At 34.7% G+C, this 21,168-nt stretch overlaps 1 protein-coding gene and 1 non-coding gene across 11 annotated transcripts in view; one reads left to right on the forward strand and one right to left on the reverse strand.

Moving 5' to 3' along the window:
• Window positions 1-21,168, forward strand: part of TCERG1 (transcription elongation regulator 1) — a 72,177-nt gene that overhangs the window by 46,332 nt on the left and 4,677 nt on the right. For all 10 annotated transcript variants that reach the window (XR_001156493.2, XR_012913974.1, XR_012913975.1 and 7 more), the window contains 4 exons: window positions 4,570-4,688; window positions 10,408-10,558; window positions 15,483-15,647; window positions 15,935-16,117. Coding sequence is in view for 6 of the 10 variants with exons in the window: in XM_012774170.2 (XP_012629624.1) it covers window positions 4,570-4,688; window positions 10,408-10,558; window positions 15,483-15,647; window positions 15,935-16,117 (618 nt within the window). In the remaining 4 variants the exon portion in view is untranslated. The remainder of the gene's footprint in view (window positions 1-4,569; window positions 4,689-10,407; window positions 10,559-15,482; window positions 15,648-15,934; window positions 16,118-21,168) is intronic.
• On the reverse strand, window positions 5,628-5,739 carry LOC142863413 (U6 spliceosomal RNA). Its single transcript, XR_012914181.1, has one exon. It is a non-coding gene; the product is annotated as a U6 spliceosomal RNA (small nuclear RNA).

Genomic DNA, 21,168 nt, shown 5'->3' on the forward strand with positions numbered 1-21,168 from the left:
GAGATAAGTGATACCTCATTGCAGTTGTGATTTGCATTTCTGTGATGATTAGAAATGTTGAGCATTTTTTCATACCTTTGTTGGCCTTTATTCTGTCTTCTTTTGAAAAATTTCTGTTCATGTCCTTTGCCCACTTTTTGATAGGGTTGTTTGATTTTTCCTTGCTGATTTTCCTGAGTTCCAAATAAATTCTGTTTATCAGCCCTTTATCGGTTGCATAGCTTGTGAAAATTTTCTCCCATTCTGTGGTTTGTCTGTTTGCTCTCTTGACAGTTTCTTTGGCTGTGTAGAAGCTTTTTAATTTGATCAGGTCCCATTTATTTATTTTTGTTGCTGCTGTGATTCCCTTTGGCGTCTTCATAAATTCTTTGCCTAGGCCAATGTCTAGAAGAGTATTTCCAAGGTTTTCCTCTAGGATTCTAATAGTTTCACACCTAATGTTCAAGTCTCTTACCCAGTGTGAGTTTATTTTTGTGAGAGGCGAAAGGTGTGGGTCCTGTTTCATTCTTCTACATGTGGCTATCCAGTTTTCCCAGCACCATTTATTGAATAAGGATTCTTTTCCCCAGTGTATGTTTTTGTCTGCTTTGTCGAAGATTATTTGGCTATATGAGGATGGTTTTATATCTGGGTTCTCTGTTCTGTTCCACTGGTCAATGTCCCTGTTCTTGTGCCAGTCTCAAGCTGTTTTAATTACTATAGCCTTATAGTATAGTTTGACATCTGGTAAGTTGATACCTCCTGTTTTGTTTTTATTGCCTAGGATTTATTTTGCTATACGGGGTCTTCTCTGGTTCCATACGAAGCGTAAAATTATATTTTCTCTCTGTGAAAAATGGTGATGATATTTTGATAGGGATTGGATTGACTCTATAGGTCACTGTGGGTAGTAGAGACATTTTAACAATGTTGATTCTGCCGACCCATTAGCGTGGTATATTCTTCCATCTGTTTCCGTCCTCTGCTATTTCCTTCTTCAGTGTTTCATAGTTCTCCCTGTGGAGGTCTTTTACCTCCTTAGTTAAATATATTCCAAGGTACTTTATTTTCTTTGTTGCTATTTTGAAGGGAATTGAGTCTTTGATTTGGTTCTCACTTTTACTGTTGATGTATATGAATGCCTCTGATTTCTGTGTATTGATTTTGTATCCTGAGACTTTACCAAATTCATTTATCAGTTCAAGGAGTCTCTTGGTTGAATCCTTGGGGTTTTCTAGATATAATATCATGTCATCAGCAAAGAGTGAAAGTTTGATCTCTTCTCCTCCCATTTGGATGCCCTTGATTCCGCTCTCTTGTCTGATTGCTGTAGCAAAAACTTCCAGCAATATGTTGTATAGAAGTGGAGATAGTGGGCAACCTTGTCTTGTTCCAGTTCTAAGTGGGAATGCTTTCAATTTTTCCCCATTCAGTATGATATTGGCTGTGGGTTTGTCATATATGGCTTGTATCATTTTTAGGTAAGCCCTGTCTCTGCCTATTTTCTTGAGCGTTCTTATCATAAAAGGGTGTTGAATTTTGTCAAATGTTTTTTCTGCGTCTATTGAGAGGATCATATGGTCTTTTAAACTTATGTTTTGAAGAAAAATATACATGTAGAAAAGATTAAAAATCATAAGTGAAATTCACAAAATTAACATAATTGCCTTGATCAAAAAATGGATCATTACCAGCACCCCAGAACCTGCCTTTGAAGGCTTAGACAGCATAGCCCTTCAGTATGTATTTTTGCTTATGCCTATAAAAGTGAACTAGGAATTGTTCTTAAAATATACAAACTTTTATGGTATTTATTATAACATTTTGTTCATGAGTTAAAGTTAAAATAACTGCCTAAAATAGGGAACTTAAAGCCAAGTATATTTAGAAGAGTGACATAGTTAATCAGGAGATATTTGAAAGAAGAACAGAACCCTTCATTTTTCTATGAAATGTTCATGTAAGTTCCCTTGGATTTTATATATCATTTAATACTTTTATAAGTAAGAAAGTATGTACTGAGGAAGGAGAAAGGAGTTGGAAGTGTTCTCTCCCTCTTCCTTCAGCATGCACATACTTTTGTATGGTTTACTGCAATGCTATATTTAATGGGTATTGATGGTGACCTATATGTCTAGCAGGGGGCTGGTGAGGTAATCGTAGATAGGGTAGTACCCCTTTATCTGTTGGGGATACATTCCAAGACCCCCAGTGGATCCCTGAAACTGAGGATAATACCAAACTCTATATATACAATATGATGTTTTTCCCTATACATACCTACCTCTGTTAAGTTTAATTTATAAGTTTGACACAGTAAGAGATATATAACAATAACTAATAATAAAATAGAACAATTGTACCAATATATTGGAATAAGTTATGTGAATGTGGTCTCGTAATCTCATAGTATCTTATTGTACTATACCGTGAGTAACTGCATAGTCTTTGTTTCCACTGTGTTTTTTCTATTTAGGGCTCGGCTCTATTTTTCATGTTCAGGAGTTTCTGTATTCCTTAGGTGTCTTGTAGACCTTGACTACTCAAGATTAAGAATGAAGCACTAAAACACAGTTTGGGCACTCTTAGCATCTGGGTGGGCCCCATGATTTTGGGCTTTAGTACAGGGTGGTAGTTTTCAACCAGGAACAATTTTGCCTCCTGACATTTTTGATTATTATAACTGAAGTGGGTGCTGCTGGCATCTAGTGGGTAAAGGCCAGGGGTACTGCTAGTTGTCTGGCCCAAAATGTCAGTAGTGCCAAGGTTGAGAAACCTGTAGAGTGATTTAGGCTGGTTTGTTGAGCATCCACCGAAGCCACTGTTTTTTAGACTGGTCAGACTTCTAGTCTCTTGGCTGGAGGGCACAGATCTTTTTTGCTTTGGTTGTGAGAGACCTGTCTGTCAGTATTTGGTATATAAGTTTTTGGTTAATCCCCATGTTCTAAGTCTGGTACTCCTCATTACCAATTCATATTTTATTTTATTTTATTTTTTTTTTTGAGACAGAGTCTCGCTTTGTTGCCCAGGCTAGAGTGAGTGCCGTGGCGTCAGCCTAGCTCACAGCAACCTCAAACTAACTCCTGGGTTCAAGCAATCCTCCTGCCTCAGCCTCCCGAGTAGCTGGGACTACAGGCATGCGCCACCATGCCCGGCTAATTTTTTCTATATATATTAGTTGGCCAATTAATTTGTTTCTATTTATAGTAGAGACGGGGTCTCGCTCTTGCTCAGGATGGTTTCGAACTCCTGACCTTGAGCAATCCACCCGCCTCGGCCTCCCAGAGTGCTAGGATTACAGGCGTGGGCCACCGCGCCCGGCCACCAATTCATATTTTAACACTTCAGAGACACTCTGTTCTACCTTCTAGACCAGGAGTCAGCAGACATTTAGCAGAGTATTGTAGGCTTTGTGGGTGATATAGTCTCTGTTGTAACTGCTCTTTTAGTATGAAAGCAGCCATAGATACGTGTAAAGGAATGAGCATGACCATGTTTAAATAAAGCTTTATTTATGGACACTGAAATTTGAACTTCATTTAATTTTCATGTGTCATGAAATTTTCTATTGATTTGTTTTTTTCTCCGGCCCTTTAGAAAAGTAAAAACTATTCTTGAGTTGTACAAAACTAGCTGGTCGCCCAGATCTTTGGTTTGCCAAATCTTTGCTTTATAAACTAAGGCATTTGTCTTTTACTGGGGTCCAGGAGTGGCAGTGCCCAGAAATACAAAGTTGGTGAGGGAATCTGGCAGTTTAACTGCTTCTTAAATAACCTTTCATCAATTAAGTCGTTACTGTAGTCATCCTTATTGTACTATCTATTCCTGAGCCATTTGAGGATTTTCTGATTTGTAAAAGAAATAGGGTTGCTTTTTTGTTTCTTGACTGTTAGACTGTACTCAGTTCGCTTACATTTATCACATCCTTTTTCACTTGTTCATCTGTTTGGCAACTTCCCAAATTGCTGTTTCTCTTTTTTTCATTTTGCTGTCCTTGTTGGTTTATGACTTAATAAAGAAAGAAATTCCTCTGCTGTCATTTTATTAGGATTTGAAGAAAGCTGGAAATAGATGTTGATGTTTAGTTCATTATCTTGGCTGTGTATTATTAAGTAGGAGAAAATACCACAGAGTAGATACAAAGCATAATCTTAGTTTGGTGAAAATGATTATGCCCTAAGAGAAGCATAGAAATAAACTGTAGATTCTATACCATTGATGTTTCTAGAACGGATTACAGAGGACTATGATTTCTCTTAAACATTTCTAAATAGCTTGAAATGTTTATAATAATCATGTATTTAATTTGTAATTAGAGGAAAAATTAGAGGCTTTTTTCTGTTTTCTTTTGTTCTGGAAGCCTAAGCAGAGAGCTTTATACTTGTGTAATATTTCAATGAAGCTTTAAAGTGAGACTTGCTATATAAATAATCTGCATATAATTATAGATAATTAGTATATTGTTCCTATTATATACAGTTTAGTCAAAAACCGTGGTTTAGTAGTCTTTTTTATACATTCAATGTTTTGGTAGTTAAATTACCTATGTGAAAAAGACTAACTTGTCACATTGGTATATTTTTATAATAGGTGTTTGATCAGTATGTAAAGACCAGGGCAGAGGAAGAACGCAGGGAAAAGAAAAACAAAATAATGCAAGCCAAGGAAGATTTCAAAAAAATGATGGAAGAAGCAAAGTTTAATCCAAGGTATGTTTATTCATTTCTATCAGATAATCAAAGTATATGTATTTTCTACTAAGATCAGTTTTTAAAAATAAAAATATATACATATGTATCTTTTGGAGATTTGGACATTAAAAGGTCCTTATTTGATTATTGGTTTCTGCCTTTCAAATCTTTATTCTTAATATGTTTCTGTCAGAGGAGTCCTAGGTGCTTTTAGAAGGATACCTTTGATTTAAATACTTCCCTGTTAGAATAAGTTATTCTCTAGAAACTGGTAAATTATAGAAAAGCTCTCCCTATCTTTGTAATGCTTTATACATAATAAATTGCAGAGGAAGAACCTTAAAATAACCTCCAGTTAAAATAAGGAAGAACCTTATTTTGATTGGAGTGCTGAAGGACCTTTTACTACTTCAATTTCAAAATTTCCTAAGTGTATAGATTATGATTTTGTCTGACATTTGCAATTAATTGTTAATGTGTATTCAACATATGTAATAGGTTGGAGAAAATGAGACATTTTAAACTTTGCCTAGCATTATAATCACAACAATAATAGTAGTACTTACTGGGTATTTTATGTTCTTGTGTGCACTTAATACATATATGTAAACATATGTGCACTTAAAGGATATATTTTTAAATGTATGCACACACATACCTTACGGTCTTAGGAACAGCCGGTATAATTTAGGTACTCAGTGTAATACCTGTTTTACAGATAAGGAAAGTAAGCCAAGCAAATTAGGTAGCTTGCCCAAGTGAAACTGGGATTTCATCTTGATTCCAGTGTTGTACAGAATTACAGTCAGAGAGAATTACTCTTATTTATGGCTTAGTTGTGACAGTAGTGGTATTAGGTTACTGTGAATACCTCAGCAAATGGAGAATTTCTAAAACTGTAGAGTAGAATCAGGGCATCTCTGGGTTAAATGCCACGTTTTATAGAAGTTGATCTTTAAACAGTTATTTTCTTTTTTATAAATTTATTCATGTCATCCTTGTGTTAGGGACCATGCTAATCTTCTCTGTATCGTTCCAATTTTAGTATATGTGCTGCCAAAGCAAGCACTAAACAGTGCTGAACATTTTTGTCCATGGAGATAGTGAGGACTGATGTTTGAGAAAGTACATTTACTATTATAGTTTTATATTTGAAATATGAGGGAACATCTATGGCATTAATACAAATTAAAAAAAATAAAGCTAATAGAGTATTTGTGGCTAAGAAGAATATAATATTCTTTATGGAGTAATGGAGGTTCAGACTCTCCAGAGGCTTTTGAGCTTTTTCTTAAGAGTGAGTTCATGGGTCAAAGTAGTTGAGATTGGATTATAAAGACATTTTGAAGGGCAATTGAGGAAATTTGAATAAGAACTGGATATCAGAGAATTAGTAATTTTTCTTGGGTATTATGGTTATAGAGGGAAAAGGCTTTACTCTTAGGAGCTACATGCTGAAATATTTATAGATGCTTTATGATGTCTGTAGCTTATTTCCAAATGATTCTGTAAAATTATTTATTAAAACTTTTTATGGTTCTGGGCATAATTAAGACTCCAAAGAGGTTTCCTTTTTGTATATCTGACTAAATCTTACTCTATCACAGTTCCCTACTGTTGTTCTTTTTGGGCAGATAGAATTGTTGAAGTTATCTGTACTACGTAGGTTACATCAGAAAATAAAACCATCAGGCACTTGGGGCATTGTGCTATATTGCTATATTTATACATCTAACTCCAGAATATAGATCAGGACCATTTTTAGTAAGTAGAAAGAAAAAGGAGGAAAAACTTAAAAATGAGAAAATACTGTCCATGGGCCTAATTTTAATTTTCTTTTTGTATTGGGAGAAACCCACTATTAAAAAACTCCAGTAAACGTAAGCCACTGGAGTTTGTTACAAGGGGAAAGAATGATTAGGGAGAATTACTTAACTGTACCTGTCTCGTCTAAGTCTTTTTTCTTTTTTAATGGAAATTTAAAACATAACCTCCCACGGTCAACTTCTGATCATTATACTATCTTCCCATTCCCTCCCACCAACCATTACCTACTTCTCCCTAAAAGATCTTTTTCTACATCCATTTCAAAGTAGGACTTTTCAGTTAAGAAGTAAGTCATATACAGACATCTCCATGAGCTGGGTACAGTGGCTCGTGCCTGTATTCCTAGCACTTTGGGAGGCTGAGATGGGAGGATGTCTTGAGGCTTGGAGATAGAGACTAAACTGGGCAACAAAGCAAGACCTGATCTCTGCAAAAAGTAGAAAAATTAGCCTGACATGGTGGCACACACCTGTAGTCCCAGCTGCTTGGGAGGCTGAGGCAAGAGGATCACCTGAGTCCAGGTGTGTGAGGTTGCAGTAATATTGCACTCTCACCCAAGGTACCAGCAAGACCCTGACTCCAAGAAAAAAATGCATCACATTTCCAAGGGAGTCTAATGCTATTAAAACTTCATTTTAGCCTGTTCTGATTAAAAATATTAAATATTTTACTTATTATTGATAATATAAGTTATAAGAATTCAAATCTCACTTTTGCAAATTGATTTTACATTTTTGAAAAAGTTTATTTTTTAATCATCATAATGCAGATTGAGTATCCCTCTGAAATGATTAGGACCAGAATTGTTTTGAATTTGGCGTTTTTTGGGGGGTGTGTGTGTGTGCGTGCGCAATATTTGCATTATACTTAACTGGTTTTGAGCATCTGAAATCTGAATTTAGTGTCATGTTGGCACTCAAAAGTTTTGGATTTTGGAACTTTTGGAATTTGGGATGCTTAATCTGTACTTGCTTTTTCTATTTTAAAATTATAAAGCAAGATGTTTGATTTATCATGAAAAGAAAATAGATTGAATGGAGAACATGTGATCCTTTTTCTGCAATGTACATTTTTATTTTATGTAAAATTTTCTTGTGGTTACTTATCTATTGTTCAAACCAGATTTGCAAGACATTCTGTTGTTAAAAATGTTAAATTAATGATATTTGATATTGTGAGTAATATTCGTTGCATACAAAATATTAATAGAATCTGGCTTTGGCCAGCAAAAGTTAAACATAACAAATGTTAGCTCTGAGTGATTCTCTTAACCTTCAGTTGATGTTTTAAATTCTAAATCCTGAATTTAACTAGACAATTTTTTCTTTATAATTAAAGCTGATAACATAACCTTTGTTATAACATATAAGAGGATGTGTTTTATTTTTTTTGTTGTTGAAATAGTTAAATAGTTTTTTTTTTTTAATTGAGACACTCTGTTGCCTGGGCTAGAGTGCCATGGCGTCAGCCTAGCTCACAGCAACCTCAAACTCCTGGGCTCAAGCAATCCTTCTGCCTCAGCCTCCGAGTAGCTGGGACTACAGGCACGCACCACCATGCCCGGCTGATTGTTTCTATATAATTTTAGTTGACCAATTAATTTCTTTCTATTTTTAGTGGAAACGGGGTCTTGCTCTTGCTCAGGCTGGTTTCGAACTCCTGACATTGAGCAATCCTCCTGCCTCGGCTTCCCAGAGTGCTAGGATTTACAGGTGTGAGCCATAGTGCCTGGCCTAGTTAAATAGTTTTTAAAGGGGAAAATAAGCTTTATTTTTTCTTCTAAAGCATGGTAAATATGGGAGAGTCATTTATGAGAGTAAATTTTTACTATACAAGGTGAAAACTTCAAACATTAACATATATACCACATGTATGAAGTACCTTTTATTTATAAAGAAACTTCTTTTTTTTATACCTATGTTAATTAGTCCTCATAGGCTTCATCTTTTTATTTAACCTGCTTGGAGTTTGCTGAGCTTTTCAGATCTATCAATTGGTGTTTTTCATCAAATTTGGGAAGTTTTTGGCTAGTAATTATTCTGCCCTCATTCACTCTTCTATTTTTTGGAATTCTGATTACATATATATTAAAGTGTTTGATATTCTAACATTTCCCTGAGACTGTTCCCCTACCCCAGTCTTTTTCTATCTCTTCTTTTGATTAGATAATTGTTACTGATCTAACTTCATATAGTAGTTGACTTTTAGTCTGTTATGTCTATTCTCATGTTAAGCCTATCCAGTTAATTTTCCCTTTCAGTTAATTTTGGGTTCTTTTTTATATTTTCTGTATCTCTGCTGAAATTCCCTATTTGTTCATTAATTGTAAAACTATGTTTTCAATTCTTTGTACCTATTTTTCTTTAATTCTTTCAACATAATTGTAATAGTTGTTTAAAGGCAATTGCTTACTTAGAACATGTGGATATCTGAGGTTCAGTTTGTATTGACTTTTAAGTTTTTTCCCCCCTATGGGTCACATGTTTGTTTGTTTGTTAGTGATTTTTGATTGAATATTGGACACTGTGGATAATGTATAAAAATCTGGAGTCTGTGACCTGCAGAACAACTGGGATTCTTGTTTTAGCAAAAAGTTCAGTTACTGGCTGCCCCCTTAATTTTAGGCTTAATGTTATGCTTTGTTATTATGTTTTGTTTTTTTTTGTTTTTTTTTTTTTTGAGACAGAGTCTCGCTTTGTTGTCCAGGCTAGAGTGAGTGCCTTGGCGTCAGCCTAGCTCGCAGCAACCTCAAACTCCTGGGCTCGAGCGATCCTTCTGCCTCAGCCTCCCAAGTAGCTGGGACTACAGGCATGAGCCACCATGCCCGGCTAATTTTTTATATATATATCAGTTGGCCAATTAATTTCTTTCTATTTATAGTAGAGCCGGGGTCTCACTCTTGCTCAGGCTGGTTTTGAACTCCTGACCTTGAGCAATCCGCCCGCCTCGGCCTCCCAAGAGCTAGGATTACAGGCGTGAGCCACCACGCCCGGCCGCTTTGTTATTATGGATTTCTGAAAGTAGAGTGTGGTTCTCTCAGTCCATCCCCCACCCCCAAGTCTCTTTTCCTGTGGATCTTCTGTAGACTTTGTTGGCTTGATACTATTCTTCCTCCAGCACTCTGAAATCTGTATTATCTGTTTTTCACTCTTAATCCCATGGCAGCTATAGGGAGTGATTTTTTTCCCCCCGCTATTGTGCAGCTTGGCCTTGGTTGTGAACTTGTGGGAAATCCCTAAATGAGATTTTTCTGGGGTGTCCTCTCTTTATTGCTTCCTCTTCTGCTGTTTTAGAACCTACGCTCTGATCTTAGGGTTTTGCTGTCTGCGCCTTGGAAAACCGTCCTAAGGTCGAGGACAATGGGAGAGGAGGTTACCTCAATAATTTCCCTTCTTTAAGGTATCTTGGTCTTGCTCTGCCTATTGTCCACTCCTTGAATTCAGTTGCCTCATATACTTTGCCCAGTGTTATAGTTGTTTTTAGAAAGAGAATTAATCCAATAAGAGCTATTCCATTATGGCTGGAAGCAGAACTGTTTCTTCCTAGGGTAGAAATAGATGAACTCTTAAGTCTCTTGAAGCACAACAAATTCTTTATCCTCTGATCTCCTGCCTTTTTTATAATAAATGTACATTCTCCTAATTTTGTGCTGATAGTGCACAAATTGCTAATCACACGTTCACTTTTTAGCCCTATTTACTCCTTCTGTAGTTCATTGTTCACTGTTTAGCTAGATGCTGGGACCCAGTGTCTCTTTGGCATATATGGAAAAATGGTATTTTTGCTGGAAATACTGGAAAAATGGTATTTTCCAGTGGTATACTTGCTGGAAAAATGGTATTTTCTGCTATACCTTTCTACAAGCAGAAATAGCTCTACCAAAGTTAGCACACTTACCATTTTGTTTCAGAGCTACTTTTAGTGAATTTGCAGCCAAGCATGCTAAAGATTCAAGATTCAAAGCAATTGAAAAGATGAAAGACCGAGAAGCATTGTTTAATGAATTTGTGGCTGCTGCAAGGAAGAAAGAGAAAGAAGATTCGAAGACCAGAGGTGAGAAGGTAAGATGGTTTTGGTTCCAGTGGTGTGATTGATGTGAGTGTGAATGGGAAAGGACTAAGCTGGTGCTGTGTTTCTAATTTCATTTGTGGACATAAATAATAGGACCTACTCTGTTCTTTAAATTAACTTTTACAGTTGTTCATATATGTATGTATTTTCTCTTCCAAAATGCTTATTTTAGTAGTTTCACTAAGCTGTATAGTTTTGCTTGAAATTATATTAATATTAAGGTGCCTTGTAAACCCAGAACTGGTTATTAAGACTGCCAGCTCAGTGGTGCCTACTAAGATTTTAAGATTCTTTATAGGTGGTAACATTTGAATTTCAAAGAGCTTCTTTATCTTTTTTGCCATCCAAAAGATAGCATTTTGGTGACTTTCTAGTCTTTCAGTAAGCATATCTTACATATAAATTATTGCTTATCAGAATTAAAGGTCAGCTATTAAAGATTAATGAATTCCAAATGTCATCTGATAGCAGTGCAGGAGTGGAGAGGAGCTCACCACTGGGGAGGCAGACTAGTAGGGAAATGACACCAGTGGTGTGTGAACCATCAAAACATGCAGCCACTGTCTTTAGTGTCCTGGTATGCTTTGTGAATGTAGAAGAATAACCTCTGGAGCCTAATCATTCTTGACATTTAAAATTGCCTGTTATTTCAAAAAGTTACAATATTACAAATTCTGTTTAGAAATGTTCGGGAAGTAATGATGCTCTTATTTGAGAAGAAGCCTCTTTCATTTAAAATAGTAATGGTATTAGATAAAACAATTTTTGTCAGAAATATGTGAAACTTTCTGAGTATCTGCTTTATTGTGCTTCAAAGTAAATTTTTCCAGAATTATTTCACTCTTAACTTTTATTAAAAAATGATTATGCTTCTCAGAGGAAATGTGTAAAATTGGGTTGTACTACATAATTTTATATGTTGAATTAGAATCATGTTAATCAGTTGTTTGCTATTTCTGATTTTTAGAATACTGTATTTGATTAAAGAAAATCAAGTAAATAAGTGATGGTTTGATATTGTACGATTACCTTTATACAAATTGAATGTATTTCTCTTTTTGTAACTGATTTTCTTTTTCTGAACACTTTTGTAACTGTTTTATGTATTCTGTTTTATAACAAGTGGATAGACTTTACGGTTTTGTGCTGTGCGGCCTGTCAGTCAGTTCAGTGACAGCTGTCAATCACTGACACGCAAAGTATTATGGGATTCCCTAGTGAGGAAAGAATTGGTATCTCTGTGTGGTGACTTTAGCCTCCTACAGTTGTGGTACTTTACATTTTTTTAGTTTTTTTCCTTAAGAAGTGATGAGAGTTGTGGCCAGAATGTGTTAATTTAAAAAAGAAATTAAATAGACACAACATCTAAATAAACTTAATATATTGAGCTTTATTTCATTTTGATTGTAAAGTTTTAATTATCTATGGGTTTAGTTTTTTACCTTACTAAATTAAAAAAAATAAAGTGGGAAATTGGTAAAATGAAACTTTCTCAGCCAATTTAAAGTGCAAAATAAATTACTGACTAGGCTATCAAAGCAGAGATATTTAAAGTGAGGGTTTAAATATAGTAGATTTTATATTCAAATTCTGAGGATATTTGATTAATGAAGTTTTATCATTTTTTCTATGATTTCCACTGTATTGTTTATACCATTCTTTTTAAGTATATTGTCTACACTGTTTTGTTTTTTTTCTCAAATTACACTCTGTGTAATTGAATAATAAGACAAGTGCCAATAGCATGATACTGGAATTGATTTCCTTGTTCTTGTAATTCTCTAACTGGTCTTTGTGACATTGAGATAGTTGAATTAATAGCTAAATAGTAAAGGCTTAAAAATAATTTTAAAATCTTGTGAAGAACACTGACTTCTGGTGAAATTCTCTTTTTTTCTTAAGTAGAATTTTCAAGCTAAAGAGTACACAGTCATTAGTCATTTTCATGTAGTTTTTACCCATGGTTTTTCATTTTATGAAAAATACTCTTAAAAGTCTACTTATTCTTATTAGACATATATTTTATTTTGTTTGCCAAAGTAGCTAATCTCAAGTTTTTATTTATTTTAATTTATAATAACCAATTTTTATAAAATTATGGTTTAAATACTTTACCTTTTGAAACAGCACATTTGAAGTTGCATGTAACAAAGTTAATCCTTTGTTAAGAATTTGGCATTTTTTCCTCTTCTCTCTTTTTAAAATTTCCTGCTGAACCAATTAAGTATTTTTGTTAGTAATGGAAAAAACCAGGGAGAATAAGAGCCTTGAATTGCAACTAATGGTAAACGATATTTTTTGATGTTTATACAGCTGTCAGATAATTTTTGTCCTACAGATAGCAGCCTCAGTAAGCTTTTTATAACCTGTCATGGTAATATCTACACTGAAAGGAAGTTAAAGTTTTAATTTATATAAAGTTTGCTTTGTTTATACATCACACATTTAAAAAACTATGTAATAATCTTTATATGCTTCGTGTTTAATATTTGAAAATTATTTTAAGTTAATATAAAGTCCTATGGCCTAGAAAGATTTATGCCTTTTTGATAAGCCTTGTGTTTTTTATTTAATATAAATATTGTAAATTTTGCCTTGTAGTTATCAAATGCATGTAGGAATTTGAAATTCATCATATCAAATGCAAAGTAGACAATATGAACAAAAATTACATTATATCGATACATTTAAGTGGTTTCTTAATCACTCTCTGGAAATACTGGGTTTATGAGTGTTTCTCATTAATCCAACAAAATTCAAGAGCCAAGTTTAGCAGTGGAGAAAAATCCACAGCTGCTTAGCTCTTGTCTTTAAAAAATTTTTTTCTGACACCGAAATTCTATTTCTTTCTTCCTTCCTGCCTTCTTGCCTTCCTGCCTGCCTGCCTTCCTTCCTTCCTGCCTGCTTTCCTGCCTGCCTGCCTTCCTTCCTGCCTGCCTTCCTCGCCTTTCTTGACAGAGTCTCACTCTGTTGCCTGGGCTAGAGTGCTGTGGCATCAACCTAGCTCACAGCAACCTCAGACTCCTGGACTCAAGCAGTCCTCCTGCCTCAGCCTCCTGGGTAGCTGAGACTGCAGGCATGCGCCACCATGCCCAGCTAATTTTTTTCTATATATTTTTAGTTGGGCAATTAATTTGTTTCTGTTTTTAGTAGAGATGGGGTCTTGCTCTTGCTCAGGCAGGTTTTAAACTCCTGACCTTGAGTGATCCTCCCACCTCGGCCTCCCAGAGTGCTAGGATTACAGGTGTGAGCCTGTAACTCTATTTCTTTCTCTTTTTTTTTTTTTTTCTGACCAATTCCCCTCAGGAACAGAAATTCTATTTTTTATAACCTTACAAAAGTTTTCTAAAAGGGACATCAACCTCGTTTTTAATCCTTTAGTTGGAAAAGTGAGGTTGTAGGGGGAAGTGGTAGGGTTGGAATAGGCAGAAAGAATGATTAGCTTATCTTTGGGCTCACACATCTTAAATTCTGATTCTATTCCTAATTTCTCATTCCCCTGGTCAGGAGGGACGGCACCATATTTAGTCCCTATTGGTGGTGGTAGTGTCTTAACAGCATCAAAATCTTTTGTTGAAATGATCTTGGCTGCCTTGGATATCTTCTGTGGTAGAAATACAAAATAATATAAGCGAGATTAAATTTTAAAACAGATCTTCAAAGATTCGTAAAAGTAAATACTCCTTTCTCTATTTAAAAAGAATAAATAAGTACAGTTTTGGAGAGGGGTTCTGAGTACTTGTATATGTTGTTACTAAAGGATTAATATTATTTAATACCTTTGGTATAATGTTACTAACTTGGTACTTGAGTTGTTGAATATAATATTTGGTAAACACTTATATATTCTGAGTTTTATAATGGTAAAGATGTACATATTAATGCTAAAGAGTACAGAATACCTGAATGCAGTTTTTAAAGTGAGTCTTAATTATGACCAACATATAAATTCTGTGGTTTTCTTATATATTAAGGAACAACTGCCTTTTTTAAAAACAAAATAAAAATTTTCACCTTATTTTGATTTTTAGACATTTGACAGTATAGGTTTGTAATGACGCTTGTGCTCAGTGATTTCTAAATTTCCCCATTAATTTTAATGAATAAAAGTTTTATCCATCTAGTTTTTTTTTTTTTTTTGAGACAGAGTCTTACTGTGTTGCCCAGGCTAGAGTGAGTGCCATGACGTCAGCCTAGCTCACAGCAACCTCAAACTCCTGGGCTCAAGGGGTCCTTCTGCCTCAGCCTCCCAAGTGGCTAGGACTGCAGGCATGTGCCACCATGCCCAGCTTATTTTTTCTATATATATTAGTTAGCCAATTAATTTTTTTCTATTTATAGTAGAGACAGGGTCTCGCTCTTGCTCAGGCTGGTTTCGAACTCCTGAGCTCAAGCAGTCCGCCTGCCTCAGTTTCCCTGAGTGCTAGGATTACAGGCGTGAGCCACTGCACCCGGCCTATCCATCTAGTTTTTGAAACAAATCATTCTTACTATCTTGATGTTAAAAGTATTTAATTATCAGTTCATAAGCCTGAGTCTTATCTAAAAATAAATAAAGCTCAAGGCAAAGTCGTATTCCCTATGAAAACATGGCAGTTCTTGTATCAAAAGTTAAACACCTAAAACAGTTTTGTTCTCTATTTGAATAATGTCTTTGTAAAATGTGATTTATTATGAATTTGGCAGATTTTAGATGAGAGAGCCTATATGTTTGTTGCTGTTTATATTTCTAATAAAAGAGCATTTCTGATATACTTTTACTAAGATTTATTCTATTCTAAAGTGCATTTTAAAAGTTACTATTCTCATTTTTTAAGGTAAGTGAATCTTTTTCTAGATGTAAATATTTAGATATGAGGAATTTCTCATGGTACATTATTTTTTCCCCGTCCCACTATCTGTTTTAAAATATAGATTAAATCGGATTTCTTCGAACTATTATCTAATCATCACTTGGACAGTCAGTCTCGGTGGAGCAAAGTAAAAGACAAAGTAGAAAGTGATCCACGTTACAAAGCAGTGGATAGTTCATCAATGAGAGAAGACCTTTTCAAACAGTACATTGAAAAAATAGCGAAGGTAACTGTTATGTTTATTTGTATTGTTATCATTGAATAATAAGATTCTTAATTGCATTTAAGAGTACATGTTGCAATTTGGAATTTTTCTTGTTGGAGGTTTGGAATTTTTCTTTTTGTTATTAACATAAGAATCTATAGTTGCTGATTTGGAGATGGAGATACACAGTGTTAAGGCATATTCTTGGTAAAAACAAGATTTGGGATTTTTTTTTTTTTGGCAAGCTAGTTTTTGTGTGAAAACATTTTGATGGAGTTGGTAAGGATAATGTAATTTTACTTTTACAGAATTTAGACTCAGAAAAAGAAAAGGAGCTTGAACGGCAAGCCCGCATTGAGGCAAGCCTTCGAGAACGAGAAAGAGAGGTTCAAAAAGCTCGTTCAGAACAAACAAAAGAAATAGATCGAGAAAGAGAGCAACACAAACGAGAAGAAGCTATCCAGAATTTCAAGGCGCTTCTGTCTGACATGGTATATATTAATCTTTTTTACTTTTTTTCTCTACTCGTTATTAGAAATTCATTGTATTACCCGATTATGCACATTTTAATGTTTTTTAAATCGACTCTGAGAGATTATTTATAAAGCGTTTAAAAATTGAATGCTTGGTATTAGCCCTGTTAGTATAGGAAAACCCCAGTTACTTAATAAATTCAGAGGTTAGGTATTTTGCATATACAAAGTCATAATCTTCTAGTCTCAAAACTTTATTTTTCATTCTTAATGAAAGTCATCTTAAACTGTTGCACACTTTACCTTCCATAGTAATAAAGTGGACTGGACATAATTTAACCTTTTTCTTGATGATTTACTGTTATCATTGTGATGATCAATTATTGGACATGTAGAATGATATAAGATGTAGAAAGGAAGATGTACTGACCCCAGGATATACCATGTAATTTTCTTGAAAATCTTTCTATGTTACCTTTCAGGTTTGTTGAGGTATGTAGGGTTTTCTTTTATCCCTACCCTGAATGCACCCAGATTGCTATTTTTTTGCCTTCTGTTTGTCACCATCTCTCCTACACTTTTTCTCTTTCAGTGGGGCTTTTCTCTTTACTCCTGTTGCTTCTGATTTCCTCCCTTGAGTGGGCTTGTTTTTCTACACTCTAGACAATTACAATAGTTTCCTAATTTCTCTCTTTGCCTCTAACATTCCCTCAAATTCATCTACTCTTTTTTGCAATCCTAGAAGTCTTTGTAAGATGCAGATCTGATTTTGTTACTCTCTTGGTTACTTCTACAGGGTTAAGATTCTCTGTACTTGAGCAGTTGCCTACAGGTCAGATTCAGTCTCCTTAACATAATATAAAAGACTGCTTGTTCTTTGACTCCCCCGCCTTCATATTACCTTATCACCTTTGCTTTCTTCATTTGGTTCAGCCTTGCTGAGCTTACTTAAAGAAACTTTCTGTCTTAACATTTCTCATGGTAATCCCTCCACCTAGGATAGTTTAAAACTGTTCCTACTGCAATGACAAACTTCCTCATTGTTCAAGAATGCACTCAAATATCTCTTCTGTGAGGCTGCCGCTGACCCGTCTGGGCAGATTTGGCCTCACTGTGTCTTTTACACATGTTCTGCAGCGCTTATTACATGCTGTTGCAATTATTTGCTTACATGTCTGTCTGCCCTAAAAAAAGCTATCTGAGCTATTTGAAGAAAGGGGCAATGTCTTATTTGTTTTGTAGTCTTAGTGCCAAGTGTAATATTTACCTGACATGTATTTAGATATTCGATAAATATTGGTTAAAGAAATATTTTTCTGTTTTTTTCTTTCTATTTAGTGTCTCCCCTATTTCTTCACATTGGCAGCATTGTAACTTAACTTCTAATGCCATTATAAGCAATGAAACATACTTTTTGTTGGTTAGTGAGCCAGCCAGACCTGTTATGTCTTCTTTTTTAAAAAAAGTATTTTTATTTGACAGATCATAATTATATATATACCTACAGGGTACAATTTATCTTTTGAAATCTGTATGCATATATATATATATAAAAAATATGAAATGATTAACCAGAGCTAATTAACATAACACTTTTTTACTTATTGTTTGTCATTAGACATTTGAAATTTTCTCTTATTTTGGATATACAGTGTTTTATTATTGATGTTTCTTACCCTGCTGTGCAGTAGATATCAAAACTTATTCCTGCTGTCTGAAACTTTGTGCCCTTTGACCAGTAATAACTCCTCATGCCCTCCCTCCTCCTGCCTCCGTTGACCATCATTCTACTCCGTGTTTCTTTTCTTTTTTTTTATTTCAGCATATTATGGGATACAAGTGTTTAGGTTACATGTGCCCCCCTCCCTGCCCCCCGCAGGCTACTCTCTATGTCTGAGTTCAACTTTTTTAGATTCCACATATAAGTGAGATTCTGTGGTTATTTGTCTTTCTGTGCCTGGCTTATTTCACCTAGCTAATATCCTCTGGGTTCATCCACGTTGTTGCAAATGATAGATTTTTTTTCTTTTTTAAGGCTAATAGTATTCCACTGTGTGTATATATCATATTTTCTTTATCCATTCATCTGTTGATGGACACTTAGGTTTATTCCATATGGTAGCTATTGTGAATAGTGCAGAAATGACAGCTGATTTTCTTTTACATACTGATTTCAGTTCCTTTGAATAATACCCAAAAGTGGTATTGCTGGACCACATGGTTGTTCTATTCTTAGTTTTTGAGGAACCTCTATACCATTTTCTATAATGGGTATACTAATTTACATTCCCACCAACAATGTACAAGAGTGTCCTTTTCTTATATCTTTGGCTCCACTTATCCTTCATTTTTTTGATAAAACCCATTCTTACAGATGTGATGTGATATCTCATTGTGGTTTTAATTTGCATTTCCCTAATGATTATTAGTGATACTGAGTATTTTTTCACATATCTGCTGGTCATTTGAATGTCTTCTTCTGAGAAATGTCTGTTCATGGCCTTTGCCCATTTTTAAATTGAGTATTTGTTTTCTTTCAGTTGAGCTGTTTGAGTTCCTTACATATTTTGGATATTAACCTCTTATTCATTGTATGGTTTGTAACTGTTTTCCCCCATTCTGTGTGGTGTCTCTTCACTTTGCAATTATTTCCATTGTTGTGCAGAAGCTTTTTCGTTTGATGAAATCCTATTTGTTTGTTTTTGCTTCTATTGCTTGCATCAAAAAAATCACTGCCCAGACCAATGTCACGGAGCTTTTCCCCTATGTTTTCTTCTAGTAGTTTTAGTTTCAGGTATTATATTTAAGTCTGTAATTCATTTTGAGTTGATTTTTACATATGGTGTGAGATAAGGATTGATCCAGGTTCATTCTTTTGCATGTGGATAATCAGTTTTCCAAATACTATTTATTAAAGAGACTGTCCTATATCCCTATTGTGTATTCCTGGAACTGTTGTTGAAAATCAAGTGACTATAAATATGTGGGTTGATTTCTGGGCTTTCTAGCCTGTTCATTCATTGGTCTGTGTGTCTTTCTGTTTTTATGCCAGCACCATGCTGTTTTGATTATAATTGCTTTGTGATATATTTTTTAATGAGGGTGTGTGATACCTCCAGCTTTGTTCTTTTTTTCAAGATTTGTTTTGGTCCTTTGGGGTCTTTTGTGCTTCTATATGAATTTAAGTGTTACTTTTTTCTATTTCTGGAATTTCAGTAGGGATTTCATTGAATCTGTAGATTGCTTTGACTAGTATTATGAACATTTTAATAATCTTCCAATCTATGATCATGGGATATCTTTTTATTTATTTATTTTCTTCATTTTCTCTCAGAATTTATAGTCTCCAGTGTACAGGTCTTTTTCACTCTTCAGTTAAATTTACACCTAAATATTTTTTTTGTTGTTGCTATTATAAATAGCATTTTAAAAAAGTTTTCTTTTTGGATAGTTTGTTACTATTATAGTATATAGAAACACTACTGATTTTTTTTATGTTGATTTTTGTATCCTTCAACTTTACAGAATTTGTTTATTGTAAATAAATAATATAATAATTTTTGGTGGAGTCTTTAGGGCTTTCTATATATAAGATCATGTCATCAGCAAATAGAGATAATTTCACTTTTTCCTTTCCTATTAGGATGTCTTTTATTTTTTTCTCTCGCCTAATTGCTCTTGCTAAGACTTCCAATACTATATTGAAAAAAAGTGGTGAGCAGCATTGTTTTGTCCCTGATTTTATAGGAAAAGCTTTCAGCTTTTCACTGTTGGGTATGATGTTAGCTACGAGTTTGTCATCAATGGCCTTTACTATATTGAGTTACATTCTCTCTATACCTATTCTGTTGAGAGTTTTTATCATGAAAGAGTACTGAATTTTGTCAAATGCTTTCTCTGCATCTATTGAGATGATCATATGGTTTTCATCCTTCATTTTGTTTATGTGGTATATCACATTGATTTGCATATCACATTGATTTGCATATGTTGAACCATCCTTGCATCTACTGTCTTCTCTTCTAGGCTATGCTAATTCTTATGCTTGTAAGTGTCACTGTCAGTATGTAGTCAGTAAGTCCACATTTGAACTCAAGATTTGCTATTGCTTTTTTCCCCTCTAAATGCTTAATGCTTAGCAACAAGAAAACAAAAATATTTCCTTTTGGCATTTCTATACATTCCTTCTACCAGAAGTTGATAAGGTGTTAAATAGCATAGGTGCCTAAGTAGTACTATAGATTGAGCATCCCTAATCTGAAAGTCTGAAATCTGAAATTCTTCAAAATCTGAAACTTTGGCCGGGCGCTGTGGCTCACGCCTGTAATCCTAGCTCTTGGGAGGCCGAGGCGGGCAGATTGCTCAAGGTCAGGAGTTCAAAACCAGCCTGAGCAAGAGCGAGACCCCGTCTCTACTATAAATAGAAAGAAATTAATTGGCCAACTGATATATATATAAAAAAGAAATTAGCCGGGCATGGTGGCGCATGCCTGTAGTCCCAGCTACTCGGGAGGCTGAGGCAGAAGGATCACTCAAGCCCAGGAGTTTGAGGTTGCTGTGAGCTAGGCTGACGCCATGGCACTCACTCTAGCCTGGACAACAAAGCGAGACTCTGTCTCAAAAAAAAAAAAAAAAAAAAATCTGAAACTTTTTGAGTACTGGCATGGCTCCACAAGTGGAAAATTCCACATAAAAGTACTTAACACAATCTTTGTTTCCTGCACAAAATTATTAAAAATAATTTTATAAAATTATCTTCAGGGTATATATGATGTATGTGAAACAAATGAATTTTGTGTTTAGATTGGGTCCTATCCCGAAGATATTTCATTATGTATATACAAATATTCCAAAATCCCAAATAAACTGAAATCTGGAATACTTCTGGTCCCACTATTTTGCATAAGGGATACTTACCCTGTCACCCTGTATTAAAGTTCTTGGAATATGATTGATAGGAAATATCTTCTTTTCATCCTTCTCCATCTTCTTTATCTCTAAACTCATGTTTGGTAGCTTAGGTGAGTTGCTGGTATGTAAGATTTCTGGCTTAAAATAAAGTAGGTTTT

The sequence above is a fragment of the Microcebus murinus genome, chromosome 21 (genome assembly GCF_040939455.1).
Source record: "Microcebus murinus isolate Inina chromosome 21, M.murinus_Inina_mat1.0, whole genome shotgun sequence".
Classification (NCBI taxonomy): Eukaryota; Metazoa; Chordata; class Mammalia; order Primates; family Cheirogaleidae; genus Microcebus; species Microcebus murinus.